The sequence below is a fragment of the Macaca fascicularis genome, chromosome 5 (genome assembly GCF_037993035.2).
Source record: "Macaca fascicularis isolate 582-1 chromosome 5, T2T-MFA8v1.1".
NCBI classification, from domain to species: domain Eukaryota; kingdom Metazoa; phylum Chordata; class Mammalia; order Primates; family Cercopithecidae; genus Macaca; species Macaca fascicularis.
In genome coordinates this window covers 355256-373890 of record NC_088379.1, presented here as the reverse complement: position 1 = coordinate 373890, position 18635 = coordinate 355256, and the positions used below count along the sequence as shown (strand labels likewise).

General features: G+C 41.3%; 1 protein-coding gene across 1 annotated transcript in view; it reads left to right on the top strand.

Moving 5' to 3' along the window:
• The first annotated feature begins 321 nt into the window (after positions 1-321).
• Positions 322-18635, top strand: part of ZNF732 (zinc finger protein 732) — a 36707-nt gene continuing 18393 nt past the window's right edge. Inside the window, 3 exon segments of the mRNA XM_045391959.2 lie at positions 322-494; positions 7650-7776; positions 8295-8369. Of these exon segments, the coding sequence (XP_045247894.2) occupies positions 492-494; positions 7650-7776; positions 8295-8369 (205 nt within the window). The 5' untranslated portion in view covers positions 322-491.

Genomic DNA, 18635 nt, shown 5'->3' with positions numbered 1-18635 from the left:
GAAATCTAAAATATAATAATTGCCATTATATTGTTTCCATTTGTGAACAAGTGTGTGGCGCGCCCGTGCCTGTACAATTTATAAATGGACGTAACATTACACACCAGAAGGTTAAAAATGAACCCCCAACAGAGCCAAGCCTAGCCGCAGAGAGAAAGCCCTGACTGAAAATACATTAAGTGCACTGTTTGGTGGCAAGTTATGTCACTCAAATTCTGAGGGTGTGGAGCTTGGTGTCCTATCCAATCAGAGCGCTGGACTGAGAAGTGCCCAATCAGGCGCGCAGCGGGAGAGGAGGGGGCGGCATCCGGGATTAAGCGCGGTTTTTGCCTCTCGCTCCAGCTTGAGGTCTGTTAGGACCTCACCGTCCGGCTTCCACCAGTTAGGGAGGCCTAGGTGATTCGGGCATAGCTTCAGCCTCCGTCGCTCTGTGACTTGCGCTTATTGGATGATTCGTAGCTGAGACTCCGTGACACCCCTGAAGTGGGGAAATGGTGAGTGTGCGGGGCAGGGAGTCCCAAGGCTGGGGAGGCCTCATCGGAACCGGCGGGAAATGGCGGCGGCGGGACCGAGTCTGTGAGTGGAGTTCCCGCTCAGCCCTCGGTCCTCAGTCCCCTCCGGTGAGGGTCCCGGGCTCCTGTCGGCCCCAGCGCGGCAGCCTGCAGCCCTCCTCGTTCAGCTCTGCGCCCGCAGCCCCGCACCTTCCCCGGGCTGTGGGGTGAGGAGCTCACCGGGAAGACGCCGGCGCGGCGTGCGCGGTCACCGCGTGGGAGGAGCTGTAGTCCGGGGTCCGGTTTCTTCTTTACCCTTTTCGGAATGAGATCGAGGCCCCGTCAAAACATAGAGTTCATGTGAGCAAACAGGACTCATTAATGGGACAGCGCCGGCCATGGCTCGTGGTTTGGGGGCTGCCAGCCGGTCTTGAAGGAAAGGCTTTTGTGAGGTGTGTGAGGAAGGGAAGCCATTCACCCGCCCGCCCCAACTTTCCCACCAGTCCCCTTGCCCTGAGCGCCTCCTCCGCGTGGCTGTTCCTGAGCGGCATCTTTTAGAATACGCTGGTGTCATGTGCACAGCGCTTCGCTGAGTTCTGTGAGTAGTTCTGCCACATTATGGAACTTGAGGAGGGTGTGGGCGCCCCTGGTTTGTTGCAGACGTTCAGAAATGAAGACGGGTGTCCAGAGGCAGGGACTGGCGTCTGCAGGGGGGCAGTTGAGGGAAGAGCGCGGAGCTTGTGGGTCTGCGCTGACTCTGGGTGGGGTCGTTAGTGAGTGGCTGGACAGCTCGTTGAGGTTGGAGTGTTGAAGGGTGTTGAGGAAACTCCGCAGATTTTCTGTCAGAAGAAAGACATGGGGAGCCTGGGCTGGAGGGAGGTGTCTGGGGTCTGCCGGAGGCGCTAGTGGGTTCTGCACATGCGCGATCCTGCTGGGCACTGTCGGATTCCTCCAGGTCTCCTCCCGGGGAGAAAGGGAACTGGGAACTTAGAGGAAAGGAATTCTGAGAAACACCCTTTCCCTTCACCCTGCTGCTAGCCCCCACTTAATGCTAACCCACTACCCAGGACGCTCACTGGGCATTCACATTGCCCACTCCTCCCAGAACAGGGTTCTACCCTCAGGAATTGTGCCCATGACAGCTCCGCTCCTAGGTTGTTGTGGCAAGAACACACACAGTGCCCGGAAGACTCCTGGCTCATTTGAACCCCAGACACTGGATCTGTAGCAGGAACCTGTTTCCTTACCTCACCCAGGCTTCTGGACCACCTGATCCTAATCTCTGCTTTTATAGACCCGGCAATCAGTCAGATGGTAGCCCTGCCTGGGCCTGCACTTGTAGCACAAACCAGTCCTTTAGTCAGTCCTGCCCTGCCCGCACCCATCACTTATGATAGCTCCTTTCTCTCTTCTGCTTTTTTTCTTCCTCACAAATCCTCTTTTCTGTGCCCACAGTGTGCCCAAGTCCATCTGTCACTTGCCTACAAGAATTCAGACGTTAGTGAGTTCAAGACCATGCCTTTAAACCTGGCTGTTGTAGGAGCAAACCCAAGTTAGACGCGGCTTAATGGTCTTTCTTTAGAATGAGGGAAGAATTTTTGCTCTTCTCCCTTTTCTTAAAGCATTTAGTTTGAAAACTTTTTTTGTTTTGTTTTTTTTGAGCCGCAGTCTTACTCTGTTGCCCAGGCTAGAGTGCAGTGCTGTGATCTCGGCTCACTGCAACCTCCACCTCCCAAGTTGAAGCAATTCTCCTGCCTCAGCCTCCTGAGTAGCTGGATTACAGGTCTGCACCATCACCTCGGCTAATTTTTGTATTTTTAGTAGAGAGGGAGTTTCACCATGTTGGCCAGGCTGGTATCGAACTCCTTACCTCAAGTGATTTGTCCGCCTCGGCCTCCCGAAGTGCTGGGATTACAGGCGTGAGCCACTGTGCCTCTCTTGAAAACTTTTATATTTACGTATTTTCTCTGCTTCTTTAAAATTTATATAAATCATTTTTATCAGTTAAGTCATTCGTCTTTTTTGAGTCAAACTTGTCTTTATCTAGGACCTGGAAACTATTGCTTTGAAATGTAAATAGCAACAACATACACCCTATCCCCCAGTTTCTGTAGGCGAGTAGGAGGCTGCCTTCAGCAGGTACCTAGCCTCACATTGCAAATCTACCTCCTGTCATGAAGATGTTGGAAGTTTATTTTTTCTATGAATATTACCAATTAGAAAACCCAGATGAGTTCTCAGATTACTACGTAAAATTACAATAAGCTGTATATGACAAATGGTGCTGTCATGTCTTCTACTTGAGAATTATGGTGAGTTTCTATGTTTGTAGTCTCTTAGTAGATTGCCTATGATGCACATCACATTTTGGTTTAATTATGTAAGAAAACATTTTCTTCTCTGTTGTGGACAGTTTTTTAGGATTGCAGATGATTTTGCTTTTAGTTATATTTTCCACACACTGTCCAGAATCACCAGACATTATACACAAGTGCCCTCTAGGTTTCACTTTAGAGAAAAACCTTTCTCAGGATTCCACTCACAACCCACAATTTGGTGGCAAGGCGCACAAAGTGCAGCAAAGTGCTCCCCAAATCTGGAAACAGTATGGTCTGTCCTTCAATTTGAGATCTACAGTCCCTTCTATAACAGTTATACTGGATTTCTACAAAAATAACTTTTGAGTACTGCAATCAGTTATTCCTCCTTCGTCGGTGTGCCTAGCATCTTCAAATCTGACACTGATTCCCTGATCATGGGGCCCGTAATCCCAATCAGGATCCTACATGTGCATTGATTAAACCTGAGAACTTCAACTCCCTTCTCCCTTTGCCCAAATGCCCACAAATGTGCATAGCTCACCAGTCCTCCAAGTCTTAAATGTGCAGTTCCAAATTCTGAATTTATGTCTTGGGATTTGAGAGAAGGACAACTTTTATCTGAGAAATACAAGTTATTTTAATGATCAGACCCAGTAATGTGTTAAAATGAGACCGTAGTCATGTACTGTTCCCCTCTTTGAACTGTCTTTTGAAATTGTGTTCTGTTGCCACAAATGGCTAGACACTTTTTTTTTTTTTTTTGAGACGCGGGGTCTCCGTCGCCCAGGCTGGAGTGCAGTGGTGCGATCTCCGCTTATTGCAACCTGTGCCCCCGGGTCCAAGTGATTCTCCTGCCTCAGCCTCTTGAGTTGCTGAGACTACAGGCACCCACCACCACACCTGGCTAATTTTTTGTATTATTTAGTAGAGATGGGGTGTCACCGTGTTAGCCAGGACGGTCTTGATCTCCTGACCTCTCGATCCCTCCACCTTGGCCTCCCAAAGTGCTGGGATTACAGGTGTGAGTCACCATGCTTGGCCACAAATGGCTATAAATTAACCTAATAATTTCATACTGGACACTATAACCCACACCTTATGTGTTAATTTATATAGCCAGTCACTAACCACTTCTATAAGCCATTAAGAATTTCTGACAACTTTCTATCAGTTCCCTCTCTGCCTCCCTTTTTGCCTTTAAAAATATACTCGTCAGCTGGGTATGGTGGCTCACGCCTGTAATCCTAGCACTTAGGGAGGCGGAGGCGGGTGGATCACCTGAGGTCCGGAGTTCGAGACCAGACTGGCCAATATGGTGAAACCCCGTCTCTACTTAAAAAAAATAAAAATAAAAATAAATTAGCTGGCGTGGTGGCACATGCCTGTAATCCCAGCTACTTGGGAGGTTGAGGCTGGGGAATCGTTTGAATCCAGGTGCCAGAGGTTGCAGTCAGCTGATACCATGCCATTGCACTCCAGCCTGGGCAACAAGAGTGAAACTCTGTCTCTTTAAGAAAAAAAAAAAAAAAATATATATATATATATATATATATGTGTATGTATCTATACATATATACACGTATGTATGTATACACACGTATACATATGTATGTATATATATACACGTGTATATATATGTGTATACTCGTAACTGCTTCTAATTGGAGTGTATATTCAGGGCAGCTTTATATTCCCGTGTTGCATCTTCAAGCTTTGGCCCAAATAAACTCTCTACTTATGTTTACCCCAGGTTTTTCCTTTTAGGTCAAAATATTCTTTAGAATGTGTTGAAGGAGCCTCCATGAGAGAATCTTTCCTCTGGTTTTACTCTGCTTGCTATAATCCCTAAGAATGCTGAGGCACATTGATCCCATCTAGAATATGCACATAAAAGCTGACCTCTGCCTAGGATTCACAAGACAGGACCAGACTTTGGGCTGAAGACATAAAGAAAACTCATAGAAGACATTTTCTGCATCATGAGAGGTCATCCTAGGTGGAGCCCTTTGAGTTTTCCAGATCTTGTCCAGTGTCCTGCTATAGTTGTGTGGGAGGCTTCTGGTATGAACAGAATCCTGTGGCAGAATCTGTTACCTGTAAAAAAGCACCTTAGCAGTGGGAGTTCAGGGCCACAAAATATTCAGAGCCAAAGTCACAACTATGCCTCCCTATAAACTGTGTTACTGGATAGAGTAGTTTTGTCCTTCCCTTTGCCTCAGAGTTAGCTGATCACGGACAGGGGCTATCACATCTGTATCCAGGATCTGCAGCTTTGCCAGGGCTGTTTCATTTTCTGTTTGCATCCCACTAATTGAGCCTGAATCTCTCCTGCCTGGATCACTATGGGGATATCAGCCCAAGGTCACTGGGGACACACTAGCATCTGTATTTGAGACATCTGAAGATGTCCTGTGCAGACTGGGGTCAGTATGGCAGCATGGTCTAATTCTGCTCCCATTTTAGAGGAAGAGAAATTACTCATTCAGGGTTTGTTCCTCCCCTCACAGAATCTCCTTGGTTTATACCCGGATAAGAGTTGCTCCAGTTTTCTAGGTTTTTTTTTGGTGAAAAGTGAGATCTGGAGACTCAAACTGATCCATAAGCTAATTGCTTCTATTTCATATGGTCCATTAGAAAAAGAGATGAAATAGTCATGGTCCCTACCCTCAAGGAACTTGCAGTCTGGAGCACATGAATAAATGGTTGAATTCAGCATCATGTGTTCAGTACAAAGACGGAAACTGTACAGGACACTTAAGCTTCATTTGGGTTACTTCCCTTTTATTGTTTTGTGAGTTTTTATGCCACCACCTGAAAAGAGTATTCATTGACAGAAGTTGTTATTGTTAGTATTGTTTTCACCTTGCTAAGAATAAATATTTAGCTTCTAATATAATTGCTCTAGAGAAACATAAGGGATTTGGTTAAATTCCTTGTAGTATGTTATTAAAGACACAGAGAAGTGGCTAAAATAGATTAAAATTTCATAAAATCTGGGAATCAAATTTCTCTTGGGCAGGCTTAGAAAAGACAAAACTGAAAAATCTTAGTGGCATAACAGAAATCTAGGTCCCACTCTCTGTCCTAACCCTGCCCAGATCCACCCTCTGCTAAACCTTGTCCGGGTCTGACCCCACACTGAAATCTCTCGGAATTGCTTAGAGGAGATCAGAGTTTGGAGTGACTACTCCTACTGCTTCTCCAGAGCTGGTGCTCCCAATTTCCTGAAACACAAAAGCAGATAAATGGGGAAAAGCTGTATACTTTTGGGCCTTAAAATCTTTTTTATACAATTAAAGCCAGTGTTTCTGGAGACATCTCATCCAGCAACCTGTCATCTCTGCAGTTTTAGTGTTTTTTTTTGTTTTGTTTTGTTTTTCCACAAATCTTAAATACAAACACAAAAATAAATTTCTCTGAATTGCATTTAATACACCCTTTGTTTCTTTGTGATGTATTTATATTGAGTGGTTATTCTATACCTTTAAAAAACAAATCAGTGGTAGGAAAATGGAAAGGAAATGGTAATTTTGGGCCCTGCATTTAAATCCTGAGAAGTATTGGACACCTAGTGCCCACCTCCCAGGATGTCCTGAGAATTAACACATAATGTGATTGTCTCAGCACAGTGCTCTGTGACGTACTCCTGAGTACATAGTACGTGCTCCATCAATATCGCATTAATACAGGTGCACATGTTTTTTTTTTTCTTTCTTTCTTTTTTTTTTTTTTTGAGATGGAGTCTCAGTGTGTTGCCCAGGTGGAGTGCGGTGGTGTGATCTCGGCTCACTGCAGCCTCCACCTCCTTGATTCAAGTGACTCTTCTGCCTCAGCCTCCTGAGTAGCTGGGATTACAGGCGCACGCCACTACGCCCGTCTAATTTTTGTATTTCTGGTAGAGACGGGGTTTCACCATATTGGCCAGGCTGGTCTCAAACTCCTGACCTTGTGACCCCCCCGCCTCTGCCTCCCGAAGTGCTGGGATTTACAGGCATGAGCCACTGCGCCTGGACCACATGTTGTTTTTCAAATGCAGACTTACTCAGACATTGACACCATCTCCAGCCTCTGTGAACTTAAACATCCGGCAGAGAATGCTAGTGCTTCAGGATGATGATTTGTGGTCTTGTCTTGGGATGAAAAGTATTTGTGTTGTGATAAGGTTGTTGGGGTAAAGGACTGTGCTGTGCCTGCTCTCTCTAGCCGAGTGGTAATATAATGTGTCTAGGTGGAGGAACATCAGCATTAACAGAAGACTTGCTATAAGAAGCTAATTCATGAACTCTTCAAACCTGCAAAATTTTGTTACAGTGAGGCCTAGAATATCAAATAATTACTATGCGCATTGAAGCTTGAGAGGCAGTGCTTAGCTAAGTGACTCTCAGCACAGTCTTCCAGTAGGATCACATGTACAATTTGAAGAGAAATCACTTGTGCCCTCCCCACAGACCCCGTCTGTTGTTCTGGGTGGAAACATTTCTGATTTTTAAATTAAGTTCCTTGCATATTACAGCGAGGCCAAGGTCAAGCGTGAGGCATTCCAGATACTTTCATGAGAGGTGAGTTCAATCTTTTTTCCAGGAGGTCACAGGGCCTACTCTGCTTGGTTTTGGTAGGGGCAGGTCAGTGTAGCCCATTATTTTTATTGCAGGAACAGGAACTGTTGGAATGCCTTCCTTTTTCCGCGGAGCTATAGGATACTTTAGAGAACATTACTGTGTTGAAAGTTATTTTGTCAGATAATCCCAGTCAGTCACATGTCAGAACTAGTTCTCTTAACTCATTTCACCTGTAGTCAAATTAAGAACTCTGTCACTTGATACATATATATTTTCAGGAACACTTAACATTCAGGGATGTGGCCATAGAATTCTCTCCAGAAGAGTGGAAATGCCTGGATCCTGCACAGCAGAATTTATATAGAGATGTGATGTTGGAGAACTACAGAAACCTGGTCTCCCTGGGTGAGGATAACTTCAATACATAATTCCTAATACTCCCTCAGAGTTTGATTTTCTATTTTTGTAGAATGTCTCTTGGGAGCTTCTGCTTTGTGTGAATTAATTTCAGTTTCTTTCTTTAAGAAACTATTGGGAGTTTTCTGGTGTAAAAAAGAATATTGTTAAGATGTTTTATCTCTATGTAAACCTTCTCTTTTCTTGAGCTAATTTGTGTCCTCCATTCTAGGTTAGTGGTAATTCTCGAAATTCAATGACATAAAATATTGTTTCCCACATCTTAAAATACAGTTTGCACTGCTTATTTTGATTCAGTAGTACTTGGTAGTGGAACTTAGAACCCACAGATTTAAAATACTTAAATATTTTAAGGATTCTGTCAGGAAACAATTTTTGGATTATCTAGGATCTTCCATAATTTCTCTTTTCTGCTTAGTATAGTATTAGGTAGGTAATTGGAGAATCCCTAACAGTAGTCATGTTAATTTTTAAAACTAAAACAGGTGTTGCTATCTCTAACCCAGACCTGGTCACCTTTCTGGAGCAAAGAAAGGAGCCCTACAATGTGAAGATACATGAGACAGTAGCCAAACACCCAGGTAGGTGACAGTGAATGAAGGAGAGGACATAGGCCAGGGGAACAAGGTCAAGAAGGAAGCCAGGCCTTCAAATGTAGTTTGGGAAACTCTGCTCCAATGTAAATAATTTCTGAAAAGGCTGCATTTTTTTCTCATATTCACGAATAGGGACATCTTTTGTCCCACGCTGTTAAATCTTCTAAGAATTCTCTTTTTTCTTTAGTGATCTCCCTTCAAGTTTACAGGGAGAGCCAATGTCTACTTTATTGTTTATAAGGGGCTGCACGATCTGACTGCTGTTCCATTGCTTTTGGAAACATAGAAATATGTGTATATTGAGCTCTATGTCAATGTATTTTTTTCAAATATTCTTTTTGTATCGTGTCTAAAATGTGTAAGGTGAGTAGTGGACATATTGGAATTTGGTTCAGAAATCCCAGGAACACGAGAGAGAGATGTTGTATCTTTTCTGCTTAGTGATTTTTAATCCTATAGAGGTTGCAAATATAATTCTACAAAAATTCTTACTCAGCAGTTTTATCAGAATAAGCATTTTCCTAAATATGAAAAAAATGTAATGTTACTTCAGAATGTTATTGTTTTAGTATAAACTGAGATTTGTGGTTTAAACTCTGTATGTGCAAATTTTCAAATTATAATATAGTTTAAAGCACAGGTTTCCAATATTTTGGCTTCCTTGGGCCACATTGGAAGAATTGTCTTGAGCCAGACATAAAATACATTAATACTAATGATAGCTGATGAACTTAAAGAAAAAGGTTGGTGAATAATTTTTGTGATATCCACCACCTTAGATAAGCAAAAAAGCCCTCTCATTCAAAGGTTTGGCCCCCACTGGATTAAAATATTTACTCACCTTCTAGATTTGTTAAATGTACTATGACATTAACCAGCTTAGAACATTGCTAATATTAAGCATTCAATCGTTACCTTATTTCTTAGTAACGGTTATAATTTTGTCTTATTTAGTAGGAAGCCTGAGATTCTGTCATTGAGATGTATCTGTCTATCTATAGCTATATAAAAATATGTTTCTCTCACATATACCTAAATAAGTTATATATATGTATAGTAAATTCTTTTTTTTTTTTTTTTTTTTTTTAGGCGGAGTCTGGCTCTCTTGCCCAGGCTGGAGTGCAGTGGCCAGATCTCAGCTCACTGCAAGCTCCGCCTCCTGGGTTCACGTCATTCTCCTGCCTCAGCCTCCTGAATAGCTGGGACTACAGGCGCCCGCCACCTCGCCCGGCTAGTTTTTTGTATTTTTTAGTAGAGATGGGGTTTCACTGTGTTAGCCAGGATGGTCTCGATCTCCTGACCTCGTGATCCGCCCGTCTCGGCCTCCCAAAGTGCTGGGATTATAGGCTTGAGCCACCGTGTATAGTAAATTCTTAACATTGTTGATAGATTCTTGGAAACTAAGTGAAGCAACGTATCATTTTAGAAGGCGAATCTTAGGGCTGGGTGCGTTGGCTCACGCCTGTAATCCCAGCACTTTGGGAGGCTGAGGCAGGTGGATCATGAGGGTAGGAATTCAAGACCAGCCTGGCCAACATGGCAAAACCCCATCTCTACTAAAAATAAAAAAAGTTAGCTGGGCATAGTGAGGGGGCGCCTGTAATCCAGCTACTTGAGAGGCTGGGGCCGGAGAATCACTTGAACCTGGGAGGCAGTGGTTGCATTGAGCCGAGATCACGCCATTGCACTCCAGTCTAGATGACATGAGCAGAACTCTGTCTCAAACAAACAAATTTTACCAGAGTTTAATTGATATAAACAAGAGTTATGTTTGGTATATAGCAACATTGCTTCATTTATAGTTGCCATTTTCAAGAACCTGTTTTTTACATTAAGTGAGAACTTACTGTACATCTGTGTATGTGTGATATGGATTTTTCTGGTAAAAATAGTATAACTGTATTTAATGTTTACAATGTAATGATATGCACATATTTTGTAATAATTTGATATGCATATATTTTATTGTAAAATATAGTCAGGTTGATCAGCACATCTATTACCTACATAGATAACCATTTTTTTTTTTTTTTTGGTAATAAAAACACTTAAGGCCTACTGTTGTAGCAAATTGTAAGTATACATTATAGTATTACTAACTATAAACACAATGCTATTTTGCTAATCTAATGCTATTGTACATTAGATTTCTCAGACTTATTCACCTTATAACTAAAAATTTGTACTCTTTGAACAACATCTCATTATGGTCCCACCCCTAGGCACCAACAACCACCATTCTACTTTCTGCTTTTATGAGTTTACATTTTTAGATTCCCCGTCTAAGTGAGAAGCAGCAGCAGTTTCTTTGTCTGTGTTTGGCTGATTTAATTTAGCATGATGTCCTCCAGATCTATCCATGTTGTAAATGGCTAGATTTCCTTTTCTTTTATGGCTGAATAGTATTCTACTGTATGTGTGTATACATATATGTGTGTGTGTGTATATACACCCCCCCCCATATTTTGGCTATTGTAAATATGCTACAATGAACATGGGGCTGAAGATATTTCTTCAAGGTGCTAATTTCCTTTGGTAGTATACCCAGAAGTGGTATTGCTGGATTATATGATATTTCCATTTTTACTTTTTACTGTTTTTTTTTTTTTTTTTTTTTTTGAGTCGGAGTCTTGCTCTGTTGCCCAGGCTGGAGTGCAGTGGGGTGATCTTGGCTTACTGCAACCTCTGCCTCCTGGGTTCACGCCGTTCTCCTGCCTCAGCCTCCCAAGTAGCTGGGGCTACAGGCGCCCACCACCACGGCCATCTAATTTTTTTTTTTTTTGGTAGAGACGGGGTTTCACCATATTAGCCAGGACGGTCTCGATCTCCTGACCTCGTGATCCGCCCATCTCAGCCTCCCGAAGTGCTGGGATTACAGATGTGAGCCACTATGCCCGTCCTTTGTGCTGTTTTTTATGATGACGTTATCAATTTATATCTCACCAACAGCATATAGCACTTACCTTGTATGTATGTCTTCTTTGGGGGAAAAAAATCTAACCTTTTGCCTATTTTTGAATGGCTTATCATCATCATTATTGTTTTGCTTTGAATTGTAAAAGTTTCTTATACATTTTGGATATGGATATTAACTTTTTTTTAAAGACGGAGTTTCGCTCTTGTTTCCCAGGCTGGAGTGCAGTGGTGCGATCTCAGCTCACTGCAACCTCCGCCTCCTGGGATCAAGTGATTTTTCTGCCTCAGCCTCCCAGATAGCTGAGATTACAGGCATGCCTCACAATGCCTGGCTAATTTTGTATTTTTAATAGAGATGGGGTTTCTTCATGTTGGTCAGGCTGGTCTCAAACTCCTGACCTCAGGTGATCTGCCTGCCTTGGCCTCCCAAATTTTTTATCAGATATATCGCTTGCAAATATTTATATCCTGTAGGGTTTTTAGAAATTTTGTTTTCTTTTTCTTTACTGTGCAGAAGCAGTTTACTTTGATACAGTCCCACTTGTGTTTTCTTTTGTTGCTGTGCTTTTGACGGCATATCAAAAAAGTTATTGCCAAAGCCAGTATCAACAGGGCTTTTCCATATATGTTCTTCAGGAGTTCTAAGGTTTTTTTTTTTTTTTTTTTTTTTTTTTTTGAGACGGAGTCTCACGCTGTTGCCCAGGCTGGAGTGCAGTGGCGCGATCTCGGCTCACTGCAAGCTCCGCCTCCTGGGTTCACGCCATTCTCCTGCCTCAGCCTCCTGAGTAGCTGGGACTACAGGCGCCCGCCACCGCGCCCGGCTAATTTTTTGTATTTTTTAGTAGAGACGGGGTTTCACTGTGGTCTCGATCTCCTGACCTTGTGATCCACCCGCCTCGGCCTCCCAAAGTGCTGGGATTACAGGCTTGAGCCACCGCGCCCAGCCAGGTTTTTTATCTTACATTTAAATGTTTCATTTTGAGTTAATTTTGGGGTATGGTGTAAGAAAATGATCTACTTTTATTCTTTTGCTTGTGGATATCCAGTTTTTCTGGCACCATATATTGACAAGACTATAATTTCTGCATCGTATATTCTTGGTTCCCTTGCCAAAATTAGTTGACCTTGTATGCATGGATTTGTTTCTGGGCTGTCTATTCTGTTCCCTTGGTTTTTATATCTGTATTTATGCACATACCATACTTTTTTGCTTACTATAAGCTTTAAATAAAGTTTAAAATTAGAAGGTATGATGACCCTAGCTTTGTTCTTTCTCAAGATGGCTCAGGTTATTTACAGTTGTTTAAGGTTACACTTAAATTTTACAATTGTGTTTACTATTACTGTGAAAAAGGCCACTAAAATTTGGTAGGGATCTATTTGAATCTACAAATCACTTTCGATAATATACTTTGACAGTATCTGTTATCCTAATGGAATATGTTTTTATTTATTTGTGTCTGCTTCAGTTTTGTCATTATTGTATTTAGTGTCTAAATTTATTGTTATAAACTAGATTTTATATCTTGTATTTAGTATATAAATTTTTTCACTGGTTAAATTTATTTTGAATTAATTTCTTTTTATAGTATTGCAAATTGAATTTTTTCTTTTTTTGGAAATTTTGTTCCTTTATGGACATGAAACAAATATTTGTATGTTGGGCCAGGTATATTGTTCATTTTTGTAATTCCAGCACTTACAGAGGCCAAGGCATGTGGATCACTTGAGCACTGGAGTTTGAGATGAGCCTGGGCCTTGTAGTAAGACCCTGCCTCGTAAACACAAACCAAAAAACTCCACAAATATTTGTATGTTGATTATATATCCTTGTACCTTTATGAATGCCTTTATACAGTTTTTGTTATTCTAGTCTAGGATTTCAAGTATATGCATGATTATATTATCTACAAACAGTAACATTTTTACTTCTTTTGAAAGCAGGAGAGCCTTGTTCCCCTTTTCCTTGCCTAATTGTTCTGATACAAACTTTTGGTAATATGTTAAGATAGAAGCTGTGGTCCTGGAAGCATGCTTGTAGATCTGGGCCTCAGCTGTGGTCCCTGAAGCAACCCTGTGTCTGTATATTTTAAGGATTTAACAATGATTTACAGTTTCTATGATCTATTTTTTTGGCAGGTAAACATCTCCTTTTGTTGGGTCCCCAGGCTGATGAGATTATCTCTGGGTTTGCAGAGAAGGGTTGTAGCTGGGTCACAAGGGTGATGCTGGGTCTGTTGTGCGTTCTGCGTTTGATGGTTGTGTTGCCAGAGATTTGGACAGTTATGGATTCTTTCTGGGCCCTGGAAAGATTAGGTTTCCTTGAGGACATTAATCTATATGGCAGGCAGTAGGCTAGGGTTTTGAAGTTTGTCTGCATATTATGGCCCAAATACCAGGTGTATGAATGGGTTTGGCTTTTGCTGACTACCTGGGAACAGTTTTTACGGGTCTCTCTGTGGGCCTCTGAGTGTGTACGAGTGGCCACAGACTGTGACTACATATGGCTAGAACTGAGTCACAGGGCTGCTTCAGGGACCACAGCTGAGGCCAGGATCTGCAGGCCTGCCTCCAGGGCCATGGCTGGCTGTGTCTTCCTGCAGGTCTCTTGATGGGAAGGACCACTTCTGGACTATAGCTGAGACTGAATTTGAGAGAGGTTACAGAACTGCTTTGGAATCTTCAGTAAGACCAAGCTCCGTGCATCATTTCCTTGTCTGTAGCCATGTCTATGGGCTCTTGAGTTGGCCACCTGGTGAGGGCCTGCTTTTTCCTAATAAACCCCCTTGATCTTTGACTCCACTGGGGTTTCACAACCCTAACTATAGGCAAGCAATTTGCTACTTACGTTTTCTAGGAGTTTACTACATAAAATATCTTATATAAGTGGAACCTCATAAACTGTCACTTCGTTAGTGTTTTATTTCACTTAAAATAATGGCTTTAAGATTTATCCATATTGTAGTATCTGACAAGATATTTTCATTTGTGTGTAAATAATTTTTTATTGTATGTGTAAACCACATCTTTTTAAATTATTCAGCTGTTGAAGGATGTTTGAGTTTTTTCATGTTTTGGCTTTTGTAAATAATGTGGTTTGGATCTGTATCCCCATTCAAATCTCACATCAAGTTGTAAGCCCTAATATAGGTGGGGCCTGATGGGAGGTGATTGGATTTTAGGGTTGGCTTCTCATGAATCGTTTAGCACCATCCACTTTGGTACTGTCTTTGCCATAGTGAATGATTACTCCTGAGATATCATTTTCTTTTTATTTTTGATAGCTTATCCATTGCAGTTCAATCTAAAAGTGAAATTTCTACAGAATCATGAACTATTTTAACAAAGAAAAAAATCCCTCATTCAAACTTCTTTGTAGTGGTAATGGCTTTGCAGCATTTAGAAAACTATGCTATCAACAAGCTTAGCTTTATGAACTGAGATGCACAGAATCTAGAAAGCAGATGAAAGTGAATTATTTCTTCAGCATTTTAGTAAAACTTCTGGTAATCAAAGCAAATATGGCACATAACAACTCAAGCATAAATCAAGATGGAGAGCCTGCAAAGTTTGATTTCTTAAATTTTCCAAAAAGCTATCATTGCAACATGTAGGATTTCTGCCCTATTTTAACCTTACCAGTTTCAAAGGAAAGTAAAGGGAGTAGATTACATGTAGACAGCATGTGTGCAAGTGCACACACATATAGGGTGGCAGGTAGAGTGTCTAATTCCTTCTTCCCACTACACAAGTCTCACTTCACAGAAATCATTGGGTAAAGGAAAACCAATGAAGAGTTCTGCAGTTTTCTTTTAATAACTAAAGAGATCTCATTTTCTAAAAGCACCTTCTTCCACACTCTCTCTTGCTTCTGCTCCTACTGTGTTAGATGACTCACTCTTGTTTTGCTTCCTACCATGATTGGAAGCTTTTTGGGGCCTCCTGAGAAACAGAAGCTGCTATGCCTCCTGTACAGCCTGCAGATCCGTGAGCCAATTAAACTTCTTTTTAAAAATAAGTTTTCCAGTGTCAGGTATTTATAGCAATACGAGGATAAACTAATACAGTGAATATTGTTGCAATAATATGGATGTACAAATATTTCTTTCAAATATACTTTGGATATTTTGAATAGGTGCTCAGGAGTAGAATTACTGGCTCATATAATAACTTCATTTTTAGTTTTTGGAGGAACCTCCATACATTTTTTTCAGGTGGTTGCATCACTTTTTTCCCCACCAGCAGTGCACAAGAGTTTGTTTCTCTACATTAATTACAACATTTTTTTTTTTGCTTGATATTGGCCATCCTAATTAATGAACAATAATAACCTATTGTGTTTTTGCCTTACATTATTCTAAAAATTAGAAATTTTCTCAATAATTGTTATATGTATTTAATCTTTGGAGGAACATTTTAATTTGTTGTCTATTTGTTAATCATGTTACTTATTCTTTGCTGATTTTTTGGAATTGTTTATTCTGAAATGTTAACTTTTGTCAAATACATAATTTTTAATTTTTTGCTTTTGTGCTTCTTACATGGGACTCTTACTAAGTGTTTATGTTAATGTGTGGAGATAAATTTAATATAGTCTCATTTTTCTGTGGTTTTAAATTTGTTGCTCATGTGTTTGATGTTATAGGTAAGTTATTCCTGTATTTTCTTCTAAAAATTGTAGAGTTATAATTCTTACATTTCAATATTTAACTCACTAAAGAGTTTTTGTACATGGTTCAGGGGAAGGATCCAACCTCAATTTTTTCCATGTGGATACAGAGTATTTCAACACCATTTATTGAAGAGACTGTCTTTTTCTTATTGTATGGTTATAGCAACCTTGTTGAGGATCATTTGAGCATATACATGATGGTTTGTTTTTGACTCATGTCTGTAATTCCAGCACTTTGGAAGGCCGAGGTGGGCAGATCATGAGGTCAGATCGAGACCATCCTGGCTAACACGGTGAAACCCTGTCTCTACTGAAAATACAAAAAAATTAGCCGTGTGTGGTGGCAGATGTCTGTAGTCCCAGCTACTCAGGAGGCTGAGGCAGGAGAATGGCGTGAACTTGCAGTGAGCCAAGATTTCACCACTGCACTCCAGCCTGGGGTGACAGAGGGAGACTCTGTCTTAAAATATATATATATATAGTTTTCAAAAAGTATTTGTGTTTTCATCAGGATTACATTGAATTTGAATATCACTGGGTAGTGTTGTCATTTAACAATATTAAATCTCCTGACATAAAGAAGAGTATGTTCAAGAGTGTGTTGGCCAGGCATGGTGGCTCACACCTGTAATCCTAGCACTTTGGGAGGCTGAGGCGGGTGGATCACCAGAGGTCAGGAGTTCGAGACTACCCCGGCCAACATGGCGAAACCCCGTCTCTACTACAAATACAAAAATTAGCTGGACGTGTTGGCACACGCCTCTAATCCCAGCCACTCAGGAGGCTGAGGCAGGAGAATCACCTCAACCTGTGGGGTGGAGGTTGCAGTGAGCCAAGATCACTCCATTGCATTCCAGCCTGGGCAACAAGAGCAAAAGTCCATCTCAAAAAAAAAAAAAAAAAAAAGTTAAGTTTCATATATTTTTGGATTTGGCAATTTTGCTTCTGCTTTTGATTTCTAGTTTTTGTTTTGCTTTGTTTTGAGACAGAGTCTTGCTCTGTCGCCCAGGCTGGAGTGCAGTGGCAGCATCTTGGCTGGGAGTAGCTGGGACTACAGGCATCTGCCACCACACCTGGCTAATTTTTTTTGTATTTTTAGTAGAAGCAGGGTTTCACCGTGTTAGCCGGGATGGTCTTGATCTCCTGACCTGGTGATTCACCCGCCTTGGCCTCCCAAAGTGCTGGGATTACAGGCGTGAGCCACCGAGCCCTGCCGATTTCTAGTTTTATTCCATGTGGTCTGAAAGGATGTATTGTATAATTCAATCTTTAATGCATACCAGGCTTAATACCTTGATGACAAATAATCTGTACAACAAACCTTCATGACCCAAGTTTACCTGTATAACAAACCTGCACATGTACCCCCATCCTAAAATAAAGTTAAAAAAAAAGTTGTTTTGCATTCTAGCAGGTTGTCCATTAAACAACTACTCATTTTCTTCTCCACTTAACCCCTGTCACAGTTTAGTCTGTTTCTAAGCGTTTAACTACTTTAGATATCTTACGTAAGTGGAATTACATAGTACTTGTCTTCTTGTTCCTGGCTTCCTCCACATAAATAAAGTCTTAAAAATGTATCCTTATTGTGGATATAGAAAAACTTCTGCTTTTAAGAAGCTGAATAATAATTATTTGTATATTCAAAATTGTCATTTATTTATTAAGAAAAGTTTTTTTTCACTTTTGTAGATAATACTACAACGAATATGGATGTGTAAGTTACTCTTCCTTTGATAGTACACGAAAGGGATTATTTACATGCTCTATTCTGTTCACTGGCATTGTCTTTTTTGAATCTAGTTCTAAACTATTTCATTAACTATAGCTTCATAATAAGTTTTTAAAGTCATGATGTATGATGCTTCTGATGTGTCTCTTTTTGACAATTGTTGAGCACTTCTGGTCTCTTTAATTCTGTTACAATTTTAGGATTGCTTCTTTGTAATTTAAAGTATACCACCTTCAGCAGTCTTTGTCAGGGGAGACAAAACTCATCTTCACACAGAGGAAGAAGCATAGAATTGGGAGTTCCTCCTGGTTGCACCATGCCTAAGCAATATGGTGAAATCCCATCTCTACCAAAAAATAGAAAAACATTAGCCGGGCATGGTGGCATGCACCTGTAGTTCCAGCTACTTGGAGGCTGAGGCAGGAGGATCGCCTGAACCCTGGGAGGTCAAGTCTGGCATGAGCTGAGATTGTGCCACTGTACTCTATCCTGGGTGACAAAGTGAGACATTGTCTCAAAAATACATAAAGATATCACAGCAGCCTTAGTTGGAGGGAGACTGTGGGTCTGTTGGAGAATGGAGAGTTTAAAATTTTGCACAGAAGCTGTCACACTGTGAATCGTCTTGTGATTCTAGGTATCCTCCAGGGGTGAGAGGGGACTGAGGACTTAAAGGGAAAGAGTTCTCACCCCTTTTGCTATAAAGTGATTTCTGCACATTTACACACATGCACGCTAGGCAATGATGTGGCCACACTTCTCTCATGACAAAGCTTCATTCTCAGAAATTGTGCTGAGAGCACCTCTGCTTCTAGAGTTTTCCAATAATAGGAAACATAAGTAAGTGCCCAGAAGACTCGGGTTCTTTCTGCCTCTCAGATCTTGAATCTGCACCAGTAACCTGTTTCCTCCAGTAGCCTAGGCTTCTGGA